We start from the raw sequence: 24,481 nt of genomic DNA, 5'->3' as shown, positions 1-24,481 counted from the left end.
TTGCCTAATAAGTTAAATCTCAGGGAAATAAAATTAAATGCATTGTTTTAGTTTCTATTTTTAGATGTTTTTACAAACTTAAATGTCTATTGAAGCAGTAATTTTGCAATGATAGTGAAAAAAAAATGATTTAGGATTTTGTTGTTGTTCAGTTGCAAATTACCACAGTTTCACAGGTCTTATGTTTCAAAGGAGGAAGTTACCTTCTTTAAATAACAGGACAATATACTGACTGATACTTTCATGGCATGTTTACGAAGAGAAAAAAAATCATACCAAATAAATACAATCATAATCCACGAGTTTAGTGATTGTTCCTTTAAACATTAGCCAGCAGTCTAAAGAATTATATAGTCCTAGCCATACAGTGCCGAGGAGGAATGCAATCAATGTTAACATAGGTCAGATCTCTCAGACCGAATTGTTTACCTTGTGCATGATACAGTGGAAGTTTGGCATTTATCTAACAAAACCATATTGTTGTAGGATACAACTCACTTATCTGCCTAAATCAATTAATTAACCAGCTAATTTATAACATTTCCACTTTATTCTTATTCTTTGTGCTCCATCTCTCTAAAGAGATGTAGCTCTGAAAGTCTCTGTATCATCTCTCCCAGCATTTGGGGTCAGAATTGGTTTTAATAAAAAGAAAAGAAAAGAAAGCTCTAGTGTATCAAATTATTAAACAGGAGATAGAGAAGCCATTGCTACTGGTACCGGAAACTGCCCAAATTTTATACAATCAAACAAAACAAAACCCAGCAGCTTCTTTCACTGCCACAAAGCTAAAGGGAAAGTGATATTGTTGTGACATAAGACGTTAAGATGATACAGCGCATTGGTTTGACCCAGCCATGGAGCCTCTGAATTATTGAACCTTCAGTCCCCTGTCAAAATGTAAAAGGAATGGGCTTCCTTGGTGGCGCAGTGGTTGAGAGTCCGCCTGCCGATGCAGGGCACACAGGTTTGTGCCCCGGTCCGGGAAGATCCCACATGCCACGGAGCAGTTGGGCCCGTGAGCCATGGCCTCTGAACCTGTGTGTCCAGAGCCTGTGCCCCACAATGGGAAAGGCCACAACAGTGAGAGGCCCGCGTACCGCAAAAAAAAAAAAAAGAAAAAAATGTGAAAGGCATCACATTAACCTTATACAAAGGTTAGATTGGAGATTCTTGTGAATTACAATCTTATGACTTGTGGGATCTTAACCACAAACTTTTCCATTTATTACCCTGCCCTTATCAAGGTTTTTAGATCTCTGTATAAATATAGTAGTGCTCAGCAGGGCTAGCATGACTCAGAAGGAAATCTATTTACCAAGAAAGTGCAGTGGCTAAGTTCTAGGAGTTCAAAACATGTGTCTTTCTAAGTGCTGGCGGGGGATGGAGGGGTGGGAGGTTAATTCCTCCATCATTACTGCTTTGGTTAAAAGAGAAAACAAAATAGATTTGTCTTAAGCAGAAAGGAACCTGTTGGTATTCCAGGAGGTGTGGAACTATAGTAGGAAAAACAAGAAAGGAACCAAATCAGGTTAGGAACACAAAATCTCTTTCCACCCACCTAACCACTCCTTTTTTAATCCAAATTTTACATGAACTAAAGCTCAGATTCTCACACTTAAATTTGACAAGTTTATGCTACCTACTTGAAGGCTTAAGTGGCTTGCTTTTATAGCAAGCAATAGATGCTATTTACTTGCCTGCAAAAAAACTCATTTCCATATTTATACTTGATTTCTACAAGAGTTTTCTCTTAGTTTCCAGCTATGTGTACAGAGACATAGGAATAAAATATGATCTGGCTAAGGTCGATGAGTCAAAGACACGTTGTCACTTGACCCCAAGATTTCCTTTTCAGGACATATTGGTTTCTACTCATTTCATCAAGCAAGTATTTTCAGATTCTCCATCAACTTACCATTTATGTATTTTAAAAACATGCATAAATCATTTCTTGCATCTATAAATGTGTCTGTGTCTTAAAGAAGGCAAGATATTACAGTGAGCATATCTATATTTTACAAGCAAAGGAAATGGAAACTCAACTACTTCAAGCAATAGAAGTCTTCCTCACATAGTTATTGTAACCACAGTTGAACTCAGAGATCCTTTCCATTCTGTTTTGTTCAACTCCCCACCAAGACTCGCTTGAGTTTCAGGATAAAAGTTTTCATAAAATATTTTTCAAGGCAAATATTTCTTTTTGTCTAGTTTACAAATGTGGAATGCATTTTATTGTTTTTAAGCCTTGAAAAATAATTAACAATGATTTCCAGGTTCAGACACCTACAAGTACAGGTTTTGCTGAAGGCTTTTTTTTTTTTTCTTTTTGAGACAACTACTATTTATTTCTTATGATTCTGTAGGTTGACTAGGATCAGCTGGGTGGTTCTTCTTTTCCACATAGTATAGGCTGAAGTCATCCCAGGGGTTACATTAAGCTGGGAATTCATCTGACGCTGGAATGCACAAGACGACCTCTCATTCTCCAGGGCCACCCTCCATGTGGCTTTTCATCATTCACTATCATGCTTCTCAAGGCTTTCTTAATCATTAGAGACATCTCAACCATAAGGGAAAAAAGCAGACTCCAACAAAATGTAATTTTAGATGAGTGGGAGCATTTGACTTGATTTAGCCTTTATACTTTTTCCTAATTGTGGACCATTTGGTTTCAAGCTCAATTTTCTTTAACCATAAATCTATAAATTTCACTGAATTATTAAATTTCATTGCCTTATTATAAGATGTGATTTTAGTAGATGTGCTTTTTTAAAAAGAATGGGTAAAATAAAACTAAATCACTCATTCACATGTTATTCATGCTTTTTCTCTACCCTTCCACCCTTCAAATAGTAAGCTAAGTAAATAAACAAAGAGAAAAATAAATTAAAGTAAAACTATTTTCCCTTATAGTGCCAAATAATTCTGGACATTCTGGTGTTCCCTGTTGCTTTAAATAAAATATAAAACCCTAACAATTTATGTGGTTAAAGTGGTACATTAATCAGATTTTGACAAAATAGACTGCATTTTAAAAAAAAAGATTTCATAAAAGAAAACAAAAAAAAGGCAATGATGCCGACATTGTTGCTCTGTTTATTGATGCATCATGAGATTTTGTTTGCACCTGTTTCACTTCTGTTTAAAAGCAGAGAGCAGTATTACAGCACGTAAAGCAGGGTGTTGATGTTATGGGAGGAGCCTGAAAGCAGAGTAAGGAGAGCTTCATAAACAATTTCCTCAGCACAGAAAAGACAGAACTCTCTCACCTGTGAACCAGGTAGTTTCCAAGAGAGACCCTGAGGGACACTCACAAAGCCTAAGGCCCTATGTGCCATGTCGGGCATGCTTGCTCCTGTACAGGAGATAAAATAGCGTCTTAACCTATAAGAACGGCAATCCAATGTCTTAGATCAGATTGAGAAGCAGCTCTGGCAGCGGGGGATGTAGGTGTGTTCTACACTGAATGGAATCAAGCTAAAAATATGTTTAGTGTCTGATAAGAACGCCAGTCTCCTCAAGCTCTCATTTAACATCGGACTTTCTGTTTTGCTTTCAAAGAAAAATGTTTTACAAGGGCAGCACGAAGCGGACAAAATCTGGAGCAAAGAAGGATTTTATGCTGTTGTCATTTTTCTCAGCATATTTGTTATTATAGTAACGTGTTTGATGGTAAGTTTGCTTCTTTATATATTTTATCCTTTACTGAGCCCACTGCTTAATATTATTCGATATATTGCCATTCAAAAGAATGTTGAAAAGACTGAGAACAGAAGCAAGACTATGACCCTGATAGGTTGGGAATATTTCACATCTGACAGCAGAGTGATAGCTAAAGGAAAACCTACGGAATTATGGATTCTGACCTGCAGAATAAGGCTGTAATTGCACTGAGGCTTTTCGTAACTTGATCAACCCTGAGAACGAAGTTTTAGAAAGTGATTTACCGAGGTCAGTGGAATCCTCAAAGCCATTTAAGTCTCATGGGTACACTTTGGACTTGCTTTATTTCTTCTTTTATATTATCTTTGTGCAACTTGGGAAAAATTTTATAAAGAAATATGTCTTGGGGCAAGCTTACTTCTTAATGAGTAAAAATAAGGTTTTCTTATTTTTAAAGGGCCTTGAAAGTAATATATGAAATTCCAGGCATGAAAAGGAGATGATTATAGGCTAAAGGGCTAAACAATCCATATCAACTAATTTTTTAGGTGAATGAATAACGTAAAAGTATGAAAGAATACACTGCAAATAGCCCTGTAAATTACAAATTATAGATATGAAGACTTTAAAAGTGTATTTCATATTAAAAACATAGAACCCCAAATAAACCTAAACACACTAGACTAGGCAGTGCTCTTTGGTACTGAATGAGTTAACAGTTACCTTTCTAATAGAATGATAAGATTTTCCTATTCTTTTGAAAATTCTGTGATATAACTTAAAATATTTGAAGTTTGCAGATGGGTTTTAATATCTTTCCTTCCTGTGTGCTATGTTCTTTTTAATTTTGCACATTTTAAAAAACATTCCTTCCTTAGTTTTTAACAGCACCCCCCCCCCAAAGACATCATGCTAATTATTCTTCCCACAGGCAATAGTGTTGCGAAGTGTCTTAATGAATTTTGTTTATTTCTGCTCCTCCTCCTGGAAGAGGTTTATGTTAGAAAGGTTAGGGCTCCCTTTGGAAAACAGAGGCTGAGTGGGTCTCAACTTGAAGGATATAAAACAATTAAGGCCTTGAATAGCGTGAAGATGGGCATATTTCCTAGAATCTAAAATACAGAAAGTAGCAAGCTCCCATGCACTCTGAAGTTTCTATTAGCATGAATTTAGAGGCATCTCCTATGGGCCAGGCACTAAGAGAGAAGATTTCTAAAAATTGTGACAATATCAACAAAAGAATAATTTAAGATTTTTATATCTTAAATAGTGGAGATTAAGGGTAAAGAATTTTAATGAAAGTTGGAGGTTTTATGGAAATTTTGGCAGAGACCTCTGGGCATTTTTTAGGTAGAGAGGGTGTGGTTCCTTGTTATGGTTCATTGTGTTTTAAAATATGTGGTTCTTCTTTTTTAAATAAAGGAAATCTCAAGTGTTGTCCTCCCTCTCATAAGTCACAATTAGGGTATTTTTCTGCTTGGAACGTTGGAAGGAAGGGGAGGATAGAAAGGGATACAGAGTGATAAAAATAGAGATTATTCAGGGAGTAAATACTTACAATTCAGAAGAGCAAAGGCAAGGAGGAAAGTGGGAAAGCAGATTCCGGAGCAGCTGGTGAGTCCTAGAGGGCTGAGAGAGACAGAGCAGAGGTTGCCGTTCACTTGTTAGATATGCTCCAGATTCTGCATCTCCAGCTCAGGGGGCGCCCCTGTATCCACCATGACTGGATGAACTCCTGCCTGACATACTGATCGCAAGTAGTAACAGGACTTGTAGTAGCCACACCCTCAACTACCTGGGGCCAGGGAACAACTAACTCTTCCTTTCCCAGTGTCTGCAAAACATCCATGTAAAATTCAAAAATCTAAATAAGGCTACTCCAAAGTTACTAGAACAAGCTGAGAAAGGAATGTTTCAGAAGTGTGTAGGTGATTGCTCCCTACTGGGCTGGTAGGTAGATTCATCCATTCATTCAATCCAGGAATTCCTGCAGAGGGCTCTCTGTGAGCCTGTTGTTGGCCCTGTGGACAAAGGAAGGAACAAGACAGATGAGGTCCCTGTGTTCATGAGTCCTATAGTCCAGAGGGGTACCCAGACAATAATTACATTAACATTTTCAAAAATCAAGTAGTGACCGTATTCTGTGATTCCGAGTATATGACATTCTGCCAGAGGCAAAACTATAGAGACAGTAAAAAGATCAGTGGTTGCCAGAAGCTGTGGGATGAATAGTTGGACTTTTAGGGCAGTGAGACTATTCTGTATGATACTGTAATGGTGCGTGCATGACATTAGGGATTTGTCAAAACCCATAGAATGTACAACACTGAGAGTGAGCCCTAATCCACATTCTAGACTTCATTAATGATAGCATATCAGTGTAGGCTCAAGAGTAACAAGTACGCCATGCGAATGCAAGACGTTAATGACAGGGAAAGTTGCTGAGGAAGCTATGGGAGAGGCGGTATATGAGAACTCTGTGCTCTCTGCTCAGTTTTTCTGTAAACCTAAAACTGCTTTTAAAAAATAAAGTTTATTAATTTTGTAGAAACTCAAAAGCCTTAAGGGCCATGAAGAGATGATAGTGAGCTGAAGCAATAGGTAGTGGAGCAATCGGAGACATCTGAGACATACGAACATGTAGGGAAGGGACTCCCTGGCAGAGGATACGGCAGGTGGGGCAGCTGGGCCTCGCTGGTTTCCAGAAGAAGGCTGTAAGCTGAGTGTTTTAGGCAGAGCTTTGATGTGATCTGATTTGTATATTTTAAAAGATTGTGGTCTCTGTTGGTGGCAAGTGGTTGGGGACAGAGCTTGGGGTGAAGTGTGGGAGTAGGAGGACCCTTCTGGCAGCTACTGTATTAGCCTGATGAGAAATATGATGGCGGCCCAGAGTAGAGGGTGGTGGTGTAGATGGAGAGGGGTGAAGGATGGAGATTTATCTGCAGGTGGAACTGACAGGACTTGCTGTGTACTGATTCTCTGGGAGGAAGAAAGAGAAAAATGAAGGGTGACTCCTACATTATTCGACTGACTACCCGGATGGGTGGTGCTTCCATTTCCTGGGAGAGGAATGCATTGGAGATGGCGGGTAGTGAGAGAGAAGAAACACATTTTGATTTGTATTCCAACAGTTCTTGAATAAATAAAAGTAGTAGAATGATATATTTCAAACACTCTCTTACTTTTTAAAGTGAAAGAGTCACTTTAAAAATAACAGGGGGGGCTTCCCTGGTGGCGCAGTGCTTGAGAGTCCGCCTGACACAGGGTCGTGCCCCGGTCCGGGAAGATCCCACATGCCGCGGAGCGGCTGGGCCCGTGAGCCATGGCCGCTGGGCCTGTGCATCTGGAGCCTGTGCTCCACAACGGGAGAGGCCACAACAGTGAAAGGCCCGCGTACTGCAAAAAAAATAAAATAAAATAACAGGGGAACCAGTAGTACAGAAAGGAATTAATATTGATGGAAAAATAAATACTACCTGATAGACAGGATTAAGATGAAGTTATATTTATCTGATACAGCTTAACCACTGACAAGTAAACAGTTCACATTTAAGGACTAGTCAAATGTGATTCTCTAAAATAAGCTTATCTTTGTACTTGTTCAAATGTTTTTGATACTGATCTTGATTTAAAGTAAGTTTTTCCTTGGATCTCTCAGTAATAGTTATACTATCACTTTTGTGATTTTCAAACAAGTATATTCTGGTTTCTGTTTCCCATAATTTTGTTGATTCCATGGCAAAGGAAAAGATATCACTCAGAAATTTCCCTCTGGCATTAATTATGTTTATGAAAGATCGAATGCCATTATTTGTGTCCAAGCCTTTCTCATATCATAGAAATGAAAAGCATGTGGTTTTATTATGAAATTATATAGGTGAATTGCTGTCATGGAGGATTATGTGCTCTGTAACAATAACATAAGCCTTGGCAAATTTTTTGAAATGTGGCATATTATTTACTTTCCTTAAAATTTAAGAAAAAATGTGTGTTGCCAGGCATAAAATTAGACATGCATGACATTTTCAAATGTGTGACTTATTTAGCACCTCTCAAATGTGAATGTAGAGTGGGTGGTGCAACAAATAGACAAATACAATTTTCCAAGAAAAAATGTGTGGGCAACTTCCAATCCATTCAGTCTGTTTTAGGTGGAGGAATATATTACTAAGAAGAATTAGTCCCTAAGTTGGAATAAATAATAGAAAGAACACCATTTATCAACTACATTAGATCTTCAGTGCACTTAGAGGTTTATTAACAAGTGAAAAGGTATTTATGGAATGTAGGTAGAGCTGTCTATAAACCAGATCGCTACTGAAAAGCAATTTTAGAAAACACATAAAAAGGAGCTGTTTGGGTCAATAAAAGTTCTGGCTTGTTAGACCCATAGAAGAGCCATTCATGTGTCATCCAAAGAGTTTCTCTAGTCGTGGTCTTGGTAGCTGAGGCAGGAAATTCTTTATCAGACTACCTACTACAGCCCAAGCATCACAAAGAAAATGCACGTCAAAGGTGGACATAAATAGCCATACTTTTCTAATATGTTATATGTAATTCCTAGGGATTGAGGAAAATGGGACTAGATTCCTAGCTGAAACCCTTTGTTTACAGAACCATTTACCAAAGTAGGCATGTCTCAAACTAATTTTCAATTTTTTTCTGGTTAATAAAAACCATTTAGCTCAAAATACAACCCTCTCGATAATAAGAAAAATAACAATAATAACAATTATTTTCTTCCATTTACTGCCATTTACTGGTACTAAATTTACTGCCATTTACTGGTACTAAATTTACTGCCTGGTACTAAACAATGTATTTTTAAAACCACTTTACTGACATACAAAAAGCTGTACATGTTTAATGTAAACAACTCGAGTTTGGAGATAAGCACACACCCATAAAACCATCACCGCAATCTATGTCATGAACATATATATCACCTCCAAAAGTTTCCTCCTGCCCTCTTTATTTATTATTATTATTTTGTGTTGTGATAAGAGCACTTAACGTAAGATCTATCCTCTAAGCGAACTTTTAAGTATACAATACAGTATTATTAATTATAGGCCCTATGTATAAACACTTAATGTATTTTAGTTTCCTAATTTTACTGAAGAGGAAACCAAGAATCAGAGAAGATAAGTGACTTGACCAAGAACAAGCAGTGGGTGGGTATATGTGTGTGGGTGTCTGAGGGGAGGCATTGGCATTCGAACCCAAGTCTATCTGGATTAAAAGGCTGGGCTCTTTACCGCGATCTCATGTATAAAGGAGTCACACTGTTAGTTTCTTCCAGTCCTGTCACACTATCTCGTGAACATCTGTTTCTGGCCACAAAGGGGTCCAGGAATAAATGGGAATGCCTGTGTTAATCAGAGACATTCAACCCAGACAGAGGTGATAAGTGTGTACCACACCATACCTGCTGTTGACACATCTCTGTTTTTGCACCTAGTATCTGGTACTGGACATCATTTTTACCCATCTTTCTCTTCTGGAGGCCAGTGAACTCCCAAAAGCGAGGATTGTGTGCTATCTTTGCATCCACAATGTTGTTTCTGGAACGTAGTAGCAATTGATTCACATTTAAACTAAAAGAAATGAATGAATGAACTATTTCAGAACTAACTATAAACTACTGCAAAGGACAAATGCTATGACTGTTAGTTGGTGGCATCATTTTGAGATTTGAACATATTTTAATCCAAACAGATGTTTTGTGTGTTACCCACCTATGTGTTTTTTTATTGAAATATATTTGACGTATAACACTGTGTAAATTTAAGGTGTACCACTTAATAAGGTTTTTTAAATGAAAATTATAAGCTGCAAAATAACTTTATAGGATTTTTTTTTTTAGCTTCCTCTCATTACTGTGTTTCTCTGGTTCTCTTCTTCCTGCTATTATTTTTTTCTCCTGCTATAGTTTTGAGTTTTACAGATCCTTTCATTCAATATTCCATTCTCTTTCTTTTTTCAAATTACCAAGTGACTCTATTGCATCCCAAGATTGAAACAACAAGCTCTTAAAGGGAAAGTCAAAAATATTGACTTGTGGGCTTCCCTGGTGGCACAGTGGTTGAGAGTCCGCCTGCCGATGCAGGGGACACGGGTTCGTGCCCCGACCCGGGAAGATCCCACATGCCACGGAGCGGCTGGGCCCGTGGGCCATGGCCGCTGAGCCTGCGCATCCGGAGCCTGTGCTCCGCAGCGGGAGAGGCCACAACAGTGAGAGGCCCGCGTACGGCAAAAAAAAAAAAAAAAAAATATATATATATATATAGACTTGCCATTCCTATGGCAGCTTTTAGGTTGAGTTTGGAAACAAAGTGCATTCATATAGAGAAACATGCATATGGTATATTCCAGATCTTTATCTGTGCAGAGAAAAATTTCTGACATCACTTTTCCAGAGGCTTTGGAAAAGAGGTTGGGAAGAAAGCTGTGGGGATTTAGAAGACACAGTAGAGTAGAATGGTTACAGGCATAAGTCAGGAAGCCCAGATCCTAGACTTCATATCTAACCTACCATAAATTATTCAGCCGCTCTGGGTTTAAATGTGAAGTGAAGAGATTATACCAGATTATTTTTAAGGTCCCTTATGCCAGTTTCTCAACAGCAGCACTGCTGACACTTTGGACTGGCTAATTCTGTCAGGGGGGAAAGGGGCTGTCCTGTGTATTGTAGGGTACTTAGCATTTTCTCCAGCCTCTGCCTGCTAGATGCCAGTAGCACCCTGCACACACCCCAGTACCACAACCAAAAAAGGTCTCCAGACGTTGCCAAATGTCCCCTGAAGGGCAAAATCCCCGCCGGTTGAGAAACACTCGGTTAGAGCTTAATTCCATGACAACTGCTCTATTGCCAAGTAGCAACCTCTCCAATTCTTTCCACATTTTGTCAGACAGCCCAAATCTCTCTGCTTAGAAACACTGTATATTCTCCAAGTTCTACTTTTCCCTAATTGAAGATGTATAAATCAGTTTTTACACGTACTACCTAGATATAGATTAAAAAATTGACCTCTAAACAGAGATAAAGTAAACAGATGACTGTAAAATATGTGGCAAAGGTTCTCCATCAAGAACATAAGCTCGCGAATGGTAAAGAAGGACTTTGGACTTGAACTAGTTTTACACTAACATCATCGTAAAAGTCACCTGTCAGGAAATAGGGAGAAGGTCAACATTTTCTTGGCTTTCTCATTTCCATTTTTGAAATATGCTTCTCCAAAACCCAAATGTAAACAGGCAAGTGAGTGTTTTATTTACATATTATAGTTAGATGTGAAAAACTTAGAATATACAATATATGCATTATCTTCTATTAAATATATTTTTGTAAAGTTACAGATATGTCTGTTTTTCTCATTCAGGAAAATAACTTGCTTACAATTAAAAAAATAAAAAGCTGTCCCACCTTAAATTCTAATTGCCTCATCTTTTTAGTAATTAGGTATTTAGCTTAACACAGATGTGTCATCTGATTGATATTGTTCTAGTGTGGTTTTTGTTTGTGCAGAATGGCGGCAAATTGCCATTTGAGGGTTATAGAAACTGAAAAGAAGCAGTAAGTTGGAAAAAACCTCCCCATCCTTAGGCATTATGCACGGGGTAAGGGTATTCATCTTCATATTTTAATATGTATATCTAGTTACACCTTATATGTTCATAGAGTCCTTTTCCTTAAAGAGAGCTTTCAATGTACAAAAGATATACTCAGATTTGGTGCTGTTGAAACCCAGTGGTGAGAATCACATCGGCAGACGATGTGATTTCAGAGTCAATCTTTAAGAAGGATGGTGTGGCGAAGAGCATGTAAGGGGTGGGAAGTGATCAGGCCCGTGAGGCAGAGCTGCCTTTGAGTTTGGCTCTGCCATGGCTAACTGCTGACTTTGGACCAGCAGCTAAACGTTATTTAGCTAGACTGCAATTTCTTTAATGTATAATTAGGTCAGAAGGACCTCTAGTGACCGCTCTAACTCCCATTCCCTCTGTATCCCTAACTAAAAAGTCACTTAACATACATTCACCCCTATTTTTTATTTCTCTGCCTTCCTCAAACTTCTTTACTGTTATCACAACCTGAGATGTTGGAACTGAGACATAATTAAATTTCATTTTCATTCTGTGTTTAAATAATTCCAGAGCTCCCTTTCATATTACAATTTCTACGTCTTCAGTTCTTTATTCTGAGTCATATTTCTCATGATTTTGAGTAAAATTTTTCAAGAAAAGTAGACAGGTAATATATTTTCTGAGATGCTGTGTATCTGAGAAATTCTTTCTGTTGGCTTTATTCACATGAACATCAATTTATCTAGGTACGGGGTTCATGCATCCTCAGTAATGTTCGTTTTTTCTCAAGTCACAAAAATTGCTCGATTTTCTTCTCACATTTACTCTTCTTTCAATTGACACACTTAAAAAAAAAAAAAACTAAGAACTTTTTTCATTCCATATCCCTAAATTCCATAAGAACAGGGTACACTCTATTCTGTTCACAACGGAATACCCTGTACCTCACACAAGGCATAATGTAAGTGGGCACTGAAAAATAATTTTGAATGACCTGCTTCCCTCTCATTTATTCTTGTTTATTATTTACAATGACTCTTCTCTGACATCCATATCCCGTCTTTTCTCTTGTTTTCATCTTCATTTGTTTATCCTTTGCTATAAATTCCAGACAGTCTCTGAACTTTGCCATATCCACCACTGACTGTATTTTCTGCATTGTCAGCTCTGTTCTTTATTGCTTAAAAGAAGATTTACACCCTGCTGCTGAGTTTTCAGTTCTTTGAATTCTTTTCTTCTTAATCTCAGTCTGATACCTTCTCATCTTAGATTGTTGTGTTTTTATTTCATCCTGATTCTTTTTTTTATAATCACATTTTGTCACATAGACTGTTCTTTACCAATATATTCTGAGAATACTGGACAAATATTTTCTAAAATTTTCCTGAAATAAATTCTCATCAGTGTTCATCCTTTAACAAGAAAAAATATATATTTCAATCTTATATATTTTCAATAGATTTCAAATATAGAGGTGACTAGAATTTAAAGGCAATTGGAAAGAAAAAATTAGCCTCAAGTCTAGTTAGAGTAAATGTGGTTGACAAGTGCCAGGACTGCCCTCTCCCCTAATATAAGTCATTCAGCTAATGGACTCCAGAAATTAAACAGGGGAGTTTGATTGGCCTAAGGTTTTTTACGATGCTGCTGTCATCAGTGCTATAATTGCAGATTACAGGTTGAGTCACCACTTCATGTGAATAACTTATCAAATCACCTCCCTGAGAACAGACTTGAAGAAACACAAGGACATCTACTCTCTGTAGGAACTGGAGTAAAGGAGTTATTATCAAGAAAAGAGAAAAAATACGAAATCATTACACGGTACATCTTAAACGTGTACAATGTCACATGTCAATTATATCTTAATAAAACTGAAAAAATAAAATAAATTAAAAATATATAAAAATATAACAGTTAATAAGTATTTTTAAAAGAAAGGAGAGAAAGGTGTGGGGGGGGGAAGGCTGATAAAAAGGGAAGACTGAGGACAGGAAGGACAAACTTGGTCCACTGAAGTGTCCCAGCAAAGTCAGTCTAATTCTTTTAAAAGTTTAAAAGTTTTCTGGATTGAATTAGCCAATTCCAGAAAGAGCTCTGAGAATGAAGGAACATGATACTTCTGCGGTTTTTCTACATGCATTAAAAATTTAAAGGAGCAAGGGATAAGAAAGGAAATGCTGGTTGCCCAAATTATTCTTTGACACATATCCTAAATTTAATTTTTTTCAAGTATTTGTTGTACTGGATACAAATCTCTGTTTCTATACATGCACAAACCCCCATTTCATGGCTATTCCTTCTATAAGTTTTCCATTTCAGTCACTTTGAGTAAGAGCTTACATGTGATCAAACTGACATCTGACACTTTTATAAAATTAGCCATATTTGCTTTTGAATTATATTTGAGGAATAGATCATGTATGTATATATTTAATATGTTTGTCCTCCATAACTAGAAACAAATAGCATATCTTTTTGAGGAAAATCCTCAATACCATAAAACTGAGAAATCATCCCAGAAAGCTTTCCTTACTTGTATTATCATCAAACCTTATTTTGGTTTGTCTTCTAGGTTGGGATGGAGGAGATCATACTTTGTTGTTGAACATGAAAAAATGTGACAGGAACCCTTTATATCTCCTTCTATAGATTCTTTACAGATTAAAAGAAAAATTTCAGCTTTCCCTGAGACAAGATAAAGAGAAAAATCAGGAGATCCACCTATCACCCATTGCATTACAGCCAGCACAGTCTGAGGCCAAGACAGCCAACAGTATGGTCCAACCCGAGCAGGTTCCAAAGGTACTGAATGTGGTCGTGGACCCTCAAGGCCAATACACTCCTGAGATCAAAGCCACCACCTCTGTCTGCCCTTCTCCTTTCAAAATGAAGCCCATAGGACTTCAGGAGAGGTAAGAGCTTTTACGGGATCCCCCTACATGTTGTTGTTTTTTTTTTTTAAACATCCTTATTGGAGTATAATTGCTTTATAATGGTGTGTTATTTTCTGCTGTATAACAAAGTGAATCACCTGTACATATACATATATTCCCATTTCTCCTCCCTCTTGTGCCTCCCTCCCACCCTCCCTATCCCACCCCACTAGGTGGACACGAAGCACCAACCTGATCTCCCTGTGCTATGTGGCTGCTTCCCACTAGCTCTCTATTTTACATTTGGTAGTGTATATATGTCCATGCCACTCTCTCGCTTTGTCCCAGCTTACCTTTCCCCCTCCCGGTGTCCTCAAGGCCATTCTCTACATCTGTGTCTTTATTCCTCTACTGCTCTTACGTTCTTCAGACCTTTTTTAGTTCCCGTTGTTTTTGGTGTCTGCCCTTAGTGGGTAAGGTTGGTTCAGTGGGTTGTGTAGGCTTCCTGGTGGAGGGGACTGGTGCCTGTGTTCTAGTGGATGAGGCTGGATCTTGTCTTTCTGGTGGGCAGGACTGCATCCGGTGGTGTGTTTTGGGGTGTCTGTGACCTTATTTTGATTTTAGGCATCCTCTCTGCTAATGGGTGGGGTTGTGTTTCTGTCTTGCTAGTTGTTTGGCACGGGGTGTCCAGCATTGGAGCTTGCTGGTTGTTCAGTGGAGCTGGGTCTTAGCGTTGAGACAGAGATATCTGGGAGAACTTTTGCTGTTTGATATTACGTGGGGCCGGGAGGTCTCTGGTGGACCAATGTCCTGAACTCGGCTCTCCCACCTCAGAGGCTCAGGCCTGACACCTGGCCAGAGAACCAAGACCCTGTCAGCCACTCAGCTCAGAAGAAAAGGGAGAGAGAGAAAGAAAGAGAGAAAGAGAGGTGGGGGGGGGGGGAGGGAGGGAGGGAGGGAGGAAGGGAGGAAGGAAAGAAAGAAAAGAAAGTTATTAAAATCAAAATAATTTTTTAATTGTTAAAAATAATAAAAAAAAGAGAAAGAAGAGAGCAACCAAACCAAAAAACAAATCCACCAATGATAGCAAGTGCTAAAAATTATACTAAAAAAACAACAACAAAACGGGCAGACACAACCCTAGGACAAAAGGCAAAGCTATACAGACAAAGTCACAAAGAAGCATAAACATACACACTCACAAAAAGAGAAAAAAGAAAAAATATATTTTGTTTTTAAAAAAAGGAAGAGAGCAACCAAATCAATAAACAAATCTACCAATGATAATAAGCTCTAAATACTAAACTAAAACAAACATAAAACCAGAAACAAATTAGATGCAGAAAACAAACCCCAAGTCTACAGTTGCTCCCAAAGTCCACTGCCTCCATTTTGGGATGATTCGTTGTCTATTTAGGTATTCCACAGATGCAGGGCACATCAAGTTTATTGTGGAGATTTAATCCACTGCTTCTGAGGCTGCTGGGAGAAATTTCCCTCTCTCGTCTTTGTTCGCACAGCTCCTGGCGTTCAGCTTTGGATTTGGCCCCACCTCTGTACGTGGGTTGCCTGAGGGCGTCTGTTCTTCACCAAGACAGGACGGGGTTAAAGTATCAGCTGATTCAGGGACTCTGGCTCACTCAAGCTGGGGAGAAGGAGGTGTACAGAATGCAGAACAAGCCTGTGGCAGCAGAGGCTGACGTGATGTTGCAACAGCCTGAGGTGCACTGTGTGTTCTCCTGGGAAAGTTGTCCCTGGATCACAGGACCCTGGCAGTGGTGGGATGCACAGGCTTCTGGGAGGGGAGGTGTGGATAGTGACCTGTGCTTGCACACAGGCTTCTTGGTGGCTGCAGTAGCAGCCTTAACGTCTCATGCTAGTCTCTGGTGTCTGCGCTGATAGCCACAGCTCATGTCCGTCTCTGGAGCTCGTTTAGGCGGTGCTCTGAATCCCCTCTCCTCACACACCCAGAAACAATGGTCCCTTGCCTCTTAGGCAGTTCCAGACTTTTTCCTGGACTCCCTCCCGGCTAGCCATGGTGCACTAGCCCCCTTTAGGCTGTGTTCACACAGCCAACCCCAGGTCTCTCCCTGGGATCTGACCTCCAAAACCCGAGCCTCAGCTCTCAGTCCCAACTCCTCCCAGCGGGTGAGCAGACAAGCTTCTCAGTCTGGTGAGTGCTGGTTGGCACCGATCCTCCGTGCGGGAATCTCTCCTCTTTGCCCTCTGCACCCCTCTTGCTGCACTCTCCTCCATGGCTCCAAAGCTTTCCGCCTCCGCCATCCCCCATCTCCACCAGTGAAGGGCCTTCCTAGTGTGTGGAAACCTTTCCTCCTTCACAGCTCCCTCCCACTGGTGCAGGTCCCGTCCCTATTCTTTAGTCTCTGTGTTTTCTTTTTTCTTTTGCCCTACCCAGGTACGTGGGGAGTTTCTTGCCTTTTGGGAAGTCTGAGGTCTTCTGCCAGCATTCAGTAGGTGATCTGTAGGAGTTGTTCTACATGTAGATGTATTTTTGTTGTATTTGTAGGGAGGAAGGTGATCTCCATGTCCTACTCCTCTGCTATCTTGAAGGTCCCTCCTCACTTTTTTTTTTTTTGTAGAGTATTCACCAACTGAAAAAGATAGAACTAGAGATGATTGGCATATTGGGTAGAACCCTAACCTTAACCAAATAAACACCAGGAGGAAGTAGTCTTTCTTGTCCCCTAAAAGAGTCTTGCTCTGTTATCAATAATCTTTTAGTCACATCTGATTTTCATAAGCTGGTATAGACCCAAGCCGAGTCTTCATCAACTACAGGACAACTTCTGTAACCATTTAATCTTGTTTAATCGTCATCAAAACTCTGGTAGATAGAAAGACTGGAAATAAACTTAGAGTCTTTCCCACCAAAGACCACATTCTTTATAGTAAGGTAGAAGGAGTATATACCACAAATTAATTTTTATAAAGTTTTCCCTCTGCTTCCTTTGAGCAAAACAAACAGTAAATATCTCAAGCTTCATGACATTATCTTTGTTGCCTTACCTGCCTTTGTGATGTACTTACACTGATACATTCTCATTTAAAGCAAATTTAAATAGGAAAACTAGAATATGCAAAATGTTTAAATGAGGGGCTAATTCTTTGCTTCCCCAAAATATTAAGCAAAGCTTTCCCATGGTATGTCTTAAAATAAGAAGCTTCATGTTTATATTTAAAATATGATTGGTATTATATCCAACATTGCACATCAGGGTAGTGGGGAACTAAGAGCTTCTCAGGGTACTCTCCCAGGTTCATTCTCCACTTATTTTCCTGGATCTCCATTTTCTATCACTGTCCTTGTTGTTGCCTTAGGTTTTTAGATCATGTATACACATTTTTGTTATATTTTCCATCACATGCACGGACACACACAAACACACACACCCCATATATCATTTCAGAAAATATAGTTTGGGGCTTTAAGAACTGCAAAAGACCAAGTGGGTAATTCAGATTTCTTTGAAAGTATTGTCAAAGAATAATGAATGAACTGAAAAGAAAGGGATTTGTTGCAGTGATCTCCAAAGTTCTATAAAAGGAGAACACGTTGACTCCATAATGGAAGGGAAATGGAGAACAATCAAGTCATTCTTCCTACCTCCTTCCCCAAAAGATTTTCGGTTTCCTTATGAATCCATGAGTCTACATGGACCATTCTCTTACTTGGATGCCTCCAAATTGCTGTCTCAGCTGCAGTCTGGAAAGGTAGACAAGATGGACTTTCTCCCTAAGGCCAACTAGGAGTCAGGAGAACTGGACTCCAGACCCAGCTCTGCCATCTTTGGATTGAGTGGCTTCAGATGAATCATTCACCTATCTGGGCCTCGTTTTTCTTCTTCTGTAATATGAAGGGGTTAAACTTGACTTCTTCACTTCCTTCAGGCTCTTTTACTCTTGTTACCTAAATTAGTTTCATGCCTTTATGTTTGCTTCAAAGAGAAACCTTGAAGCAGGCATCTGAGTACTGGTGGTGTAGCAAGGGCAGGGTGGCAGAAAAGATCTGCTCAGATGAAAGTGATAAGAGGGTCACTTTCTACAGATGATTTAAAGATGATCATAAAACTGACTGAAAGTCAGACTAATTTTTATTATCATCATGCACCACCAATTCTGAGCAAAGTCAGTGGTTCAGTCCTTCGGGGAGTACCTATTCCCAGCATCCTGCCCTTCGTAGGCTACTGCTGGGCATGTTTGAATTACAAGGAACATAAGGTTAAGTATCCAGTAATTCATTTAAATGAAGTGAATGTTTGAGAAAGGAGAGCACAGGGATGGTGTCTTGCTCATCTTTTGGTCCACATGGGAGACTGTAGAGAGTAAGTGTGTGATCAGTGTTAAGTGGATTCCCTACGCCCTGGTCATCCCCACCCATCACCTCCCACTTCCTTCCTGCCTCAGAGCAGGAAAAAGCTCTTCTTTCCACAAGGGCTCCATGTCCTTTCCTCCCAACCCTGATGACTACTCCATCAAATTTCTTCCTCTATGTTCAACTGCAACCTTTTTGCTAATGCTGTACCCTCAGCATGAAAATGGTTCTCTCTGGTATCAAAGAAACTCCCTTAATCCAATTCCTCCTATGGTCTTGTCTTCTCTTCCTTGTTCAGATGTGTCTTAAATGAGCAGAGTTTATTTGGTGCCTCATCGGTCTTCTTCAAGTCGTGCATCCACTGTTTCTCTCACATATGCTTGCCAAGTATATCAGTGGTCTAACCACCAAAGTCAAAGCACACGTTTCGTTTCTTTTCACATCCAACCCTAATGCTTACTTCCTCTTTGAAACTCTCTTTCTTTGGCCTCCAAGACATTACTTTTCCGGTTCTTGGGTGGTTACCTTTAGGCACACACACACACTCCTTTCTCCCCTTAACTTCAGAGTTTTATCAAACAGGTAGATTGAGCTGGAGGTACTCCTTTAGGAATCAACCATGTAAAAGGTAGTAAGAGAAGAAGAGGCTGTGGTTGGATTACCCAGAAAGGAGAGAAGCGGTCCTGGGGTGAGCGGTAGAAGTGATCAATGGGCAAGGAATATGGAGAGGGTAATTCAAGCATCACTTTCTCTTGGAAGCCATTACCTCTTTCCCTTCTTCCTGTAGCCCACCTACCAACATGGATTCAGCTCTGTCTCCTCCATTCCTCTCTACCCGAGTCCCATAGCCTTGTGTGCATACAGTATTTATAAACTTCTTAGGTATAGGTAAAATTTTCATTTACTAATCTGTCTTACCCTGTAAACTCTAAGCTTCTTTAGGGCACATATATGATTGAATTGTCTCTTTGTCTCCTTCATATAGAACATAATTTCTAAAAAGCAAGAGCTCCTGGAAATAAATGCTTAAATGAATGAATGAGTGTTATAGTGAATAATTCTCAGGTTAACGGCCAGTAGTTGCAGGGAAACACTTTGCTTATTCCACCATCCCTATTTTCACCCTGCTTTTCTACCATAATTCCCTTGCTAAGATGGCTTAGTGATGAGTTTTAAGAGTGATAAAAGATGAGAGACATACAGTGTTCCATATAGTAAGAAAACTTTCCTGAGAGTTTTAATCCTTAAAACTTAATTTATGTTTATATGTTCTAATGACGCTTTGAAAATAGCCTTGTGTTTTACAGCCTTCCATCTCCTGATCCCAGAGTGAAATAATAATCCTCTGTTTATTGCATGAAAGTCTGGCTTCATTAAAATCACCATGAGACCATAAAGGCTGTATTATGAGTCATTTGTCCCCAAAAATCTTTTGGGTCATGCCATATAAATCTGTCATCCCTGATGGAGAGAATATATTACTCTGACATAATTGATAATAAAACATAATTTTAAATTAAAATTAAATAAGAGAAAATATAGAGACTTATTGCATATGCTTAACTGAGTACAAAGGATATACCCTGAAAGTTCTGAAGATTAAAGAATTATAAGGTGAGGGACAGAGCAGTCCCCTCATTTCTCCCTATTTCCAACTAGTCACCAGGTCATATCGATTCTTGCTACTTGGATTTTCTCATTATCAATTCCTCTCTTTGTAACCATCACCCTGGACCCAGCTCTCATTAGCTTTATATTTGAATTATTATGTCTTATGATTATAAAAATGACATCAGGACTAATGGTGTTAGATATTTCACATGTATTACTTTATGTCATCTTTTCTGTCTGACCTAATTCTTTTCTCTCCCTCAATTCATACTATACACTCTTCAGATTTATCTCGCTATAGGAATACTTGCATTATGTTCTGTTGCTGTGAAAAATTCTCAATAGCTCCCCTTTGCCTATAGGATAAGGCACAGAATACCTTGCTGAGCCTCAGAGGTCCTGTACCATCTGGCTCTGATCATTCTCTCCAAATCTGTTTGCCATTCTGCCCCCAAATAAACCCTCCAGTCTGTTCTCAGTGTGTCATGTCCCTGTCCACATGTACACCTTTGTTCACCTAGTTCCTCGTCAGCCGCCTTATATCTCTCTCTAGTCTCCAAATCCTAACACGAAACATACCTTCTACCTTTGTCCATGACACCTACCGAAGCCCATGGTGCTTTTTAACACCTCTGAATTTTCACATGTACCACTCCTCTAGCAGTGATTTTAATTAAAGAATAATTTAGAAAGGGACTGAAACTGGTTTCTGATGGAATGTCCTGTCTCTTCACCAGCTTGTGAGAATCTTAAGGACAGATACAGGCTCAAGATATTCTTGTGTGTTCCATGGTTCCTGTAAGCCTGATACATTGTAAACACTTGAAAAATATTATGGAGTTAGTTAATTCATTAATGCTCCTTTACATCTGAGGATCTCATATATTTATTTTTTTAAATTCCATAAAAACAAATAGCCTAATGATAAACTACAGTGCTGAGTCTCTGTGCTAATGTTACTTGACATTTACTAAATAAGTGACTCAACAGGTTAATTAAGTCCTTTTGGTATAGCTTTCCTAATCTACAAAATAGGTATGATAATATCTGTTCCACCTTTTTTCAAAGGGTACCATAGAATTAACAAGCAATATAAAATGGTATTGTGCCTCTGAGAAGGAAAAGGAACGTAAATCTAGTACTCTTTTCGTTTTTTATTCTCTGATTCCATTCCACAAGCCTATACTCGGTCAGTTATATTTTTGAACTCAGGAACAGGGAAACTTTTTTTAAACTGAATTGATACAGTTGAACCTGCCATTTGACATAATAAATATTTTTTAACTGTCAATTGACTTACAGGTTTTCTCATCCTGTTTATAAATTGGGCCATTTAATGTTATTTAATAACTATTAATACCAAATTAAATCTATTCTCATCTAACAGATGAGTTTATTTCCCATAGTGAGTCCATGAATTTGGGAAACACATTCAGATGACTGCTCCACACCTACTACATGCATAACTTGGAACTTGTTTGTTCATCTGTGATGAGAAGAATAGCACATGCCCTGCACAGTTCTTGTGACAGTTAAGCCACACAACAAATGTCACATGGCTGGCATAGCAGGAGGCCACAGTTAGCTCCTGTTCCTTGTTCTTTTGTCCCATTCCTGTCCTCCTCAAATTCCTCTCTTGTCACTCTCAAGGGAACTGTATTTTTATAGCTGGCTTTTGCCAGCTTCCAAATGCCCAGTAAACAAGAGATCACATTCAGACCCTAGAACGACACATTTTCTTCCGTAGGAAGACAGGGAACTTGTACATATGAGTTTCTGCAGATTTCCCCTTTAGGCTACTGTATGACTAATAGCCAATTTTATGGAAAGGAAATCAACAGGTAGATTCACATTATTTCCTCATTTTTCTCATCTGATTTTTTATTAGAGGTAAAAAGCAAGCAAAGACAATTAGAGAACCGTCCAGAAAGGAGGGGTGACCTCATTATAACAAGGCAGTTTCACTCCTGACTTAAATTTGCCTCAGAAATCAGTGAGTGTGCCAGTAGGAATATGGCATAAATGGAGGTTTTCTTCCTATCATAACCAAGGCCTCCCCAGGCCCCCAAGGGTTGCTGATACCCAATGAGCAATCATTCTCTAACTTTTCTTTACACTGTACCATAACATGCTTTGTTTTGGTGTCCATAAATACTGTGCAAGTGATGATACAGCACCCAGGTATGTGAGTTGAAAGGTTTTCTTAGGGATTTCAACCTGGCGGAGCCTGGGAGATTTCTGTCGCAGCCAGAAAGATGTCTGCAGTGGTGGAAGCAACCTAAGCTCAAAGCCTCTGTTTACTGTAATTTCCTCCAGGCAAGGGGCAATGTCCTGACCTCTGTCCCCTGCTCTCCCTAGCAGAAAAACATTTCAGTGCTCAAAAATTTTAACTTAGGCGATATATACTTAACTGTTCCTCAACTGATCTCCCTTTGGATATATCAGTACGGGAAAGAGTGTAGAATGCATACAACTGAATATGAGGGTACAAAGCATACAAAATGCTCGGGAAATTAAAATCTGTATTCACGAAATGGACCCATTGGTGAAAAATGGATTCAACGCCCTCATTTTCTGTCATGTGAAACTGAGACCCAGAATCTCCTCTTTTAGGTGTTAGGTGAGGTTCCCCAAAAGTAGCCTGGGACGAGGATTCTTGTCCCAAGTGATTGGAGAGGAAGGTTCCAGGAGAAGCCTAAAGGAAAGTAAGGGAAGCAAAACAGAGGAGACGAAGCCAAGCTAAGAGGTGATTTCTACTGACGTCTGGCCTCAGGCTGATCACACAGGGAGAGACGGAGCATGAGTTGTTCCACCTTGTGGCCAGTGGGCGGGGCATCTGTACCCCATGTCAGTCAGCCATTGACGTCAGGCCACCTGGGGATGGTGGAGGCATAACTTCCCAGGCACCTCTGGACTAGGCCACTCTCAACAGCCAAGGGTGATTTCTCCAGAGAAGTGGCAGCTGTGTGCCATCCATGGCCAATACTCCCAGCAACAGTGGAGGGGAACCAGCCCGGTAAAGGTGATCTAGGTGGGACACCAACAGCTTTACTACACTTACCACAGGTTACAACACTAGTTATAACAGAGCTAAGTTTATATTCTAGGTTTCCTTGATCTTTCCAGGCTGTTATGCACATGCAACGTAGCCTCCTTCAGACAAACACAGTTCGTTCTAGCGAAACCTATGACCCACACCATGCAACACAGTCTATCAACCACAGCTTGTTTTCTCAGCCTGACAGTATGGGGATCATAACGTAGCAAACAACCATTTAGAAGTCGATCCTACGGAACACCAAGTAACATCACTAAAAGTAACAACTCAATAAGATGTAGTGACCCTTTACGTGCCTTATCGCATTTAATCCTCACAAGGGACTTATTATCCCCTCCTTACAGTGAGGAAACTAATGCTCAGAGAGTTTACGTTATTGCTGAAATAACAGAATAATAAATTACCGGGGGTGTGAGGCTGACAAATAGACTTTGAACCCAAGCAGTCTGGCTCCAGAGGCTGTACTAGTCCTAACTAGTCCTAACTAGTCCTATATTGTTGGGGGGCGGGAGCACATTCCCATCTTTTATGGAAAATGAGTGAAAAATACATTACAAATCAATATGTTTAGTAAGTAGGCACATCATGTTGTGTCATGCAGTTATTCCTCTCAGCAAATTCCACGTTTGGCTTTCAGAATGTTTTTCAGATATTTTTTTTTAATTTTTAAATTTAATTTTATTTATATTTTTATACAGCAGGTTCTTATTAGTTATCTATTTTGTACATATTAATGTATATATGTCAGTCACAATCTCCCAATTCATCCCACCACCACCACTCAGATTCTAAATCAAGTAGAATTCAGTTTTATTATTTATGTATATATGTATGTATTGGCTATGCTGTGCGTCTTGTGGGAGTTTAGTTCCCCGAACAGGGATTGAACCCGGGCCCTCGGCAGTGAAAGCATGGAGTCCTAACCACTGGACCACCAGGGAATTCCCCTAGAATTCAGTTTTATGAGGTAGTTTTAAAATACTCAAGGCAGTTAAACATTTCATGGCCAGTCTAGAAGCTCACTGTTGGTCTTAGTCTTTTCTTGCACCTGGTTGCTCCTGTTCTAGAGACCAGGTGCCACTCCAACACAAAGGACCAAGATGGCGGCAAACATGGATATAGTAAAGAAAGCGGAGAGGAAGACATGAGGCAATAACCCAGAAAACTCAAGTTGAAAACTGTTCTCAAGGATTGTGGCAGGGAGGTCTCTCTATTGTTCAAACAGCTCGGATAATAACTGGGCCCATGTTGCTGTGTGTGTGTAGTGGACAGGGGACGAGGGAGGGCACGTGTCCATGCTCCTCCAGCAAGCTGCTGCCCATGCGTGGGAAGAGAGAACACATAATAAAAGCT

At 39.5% G+C, this 24,481-nt stretch overlaps 1 protein-coding gene across 1 annotated transcript in view; it reads left to right on the top strand.

The window, feature by feature from the left end:
- PTPRR (protein tyrosine phosphatase receptor type R) overlaps positions 1–24,481 on the top strand; it is a 262,655-nt gene that overhangs the window by 153,686 nt on the left and 84,488 nt on the right. The window contains exons 5-6 of the mRNA XM_082849967.1: positions 3,565–3,675; positions 13,903–14,165. Of these exons, the coding sequence (XP_082706093.1) occupies positions 3,565–3,675; positions 13,903–14,165 (374 nt within the window). The remainder of the gene's footprint in view (positions 1–3,564; positions 3,676–13,902; positions 14,166–24,481) is intronic.

This window comes from Leucopleurus acutus, assembly GCF_964270905.1.
Source record: "Leucopleurus acutus genome assembly, chromosome: 11".
In the NCBI taxonomy this organism is placed as follows: domain Eukaryota; kingdom Metazoa; phylum Chordata; class Mammalia; order Artiodactyla; family Delphinidae; genus Leucopleurus; species Leucopleurus acutus.
This window is presented reverse-complemented; position numbering and strand designations above follow the sequence as displayed.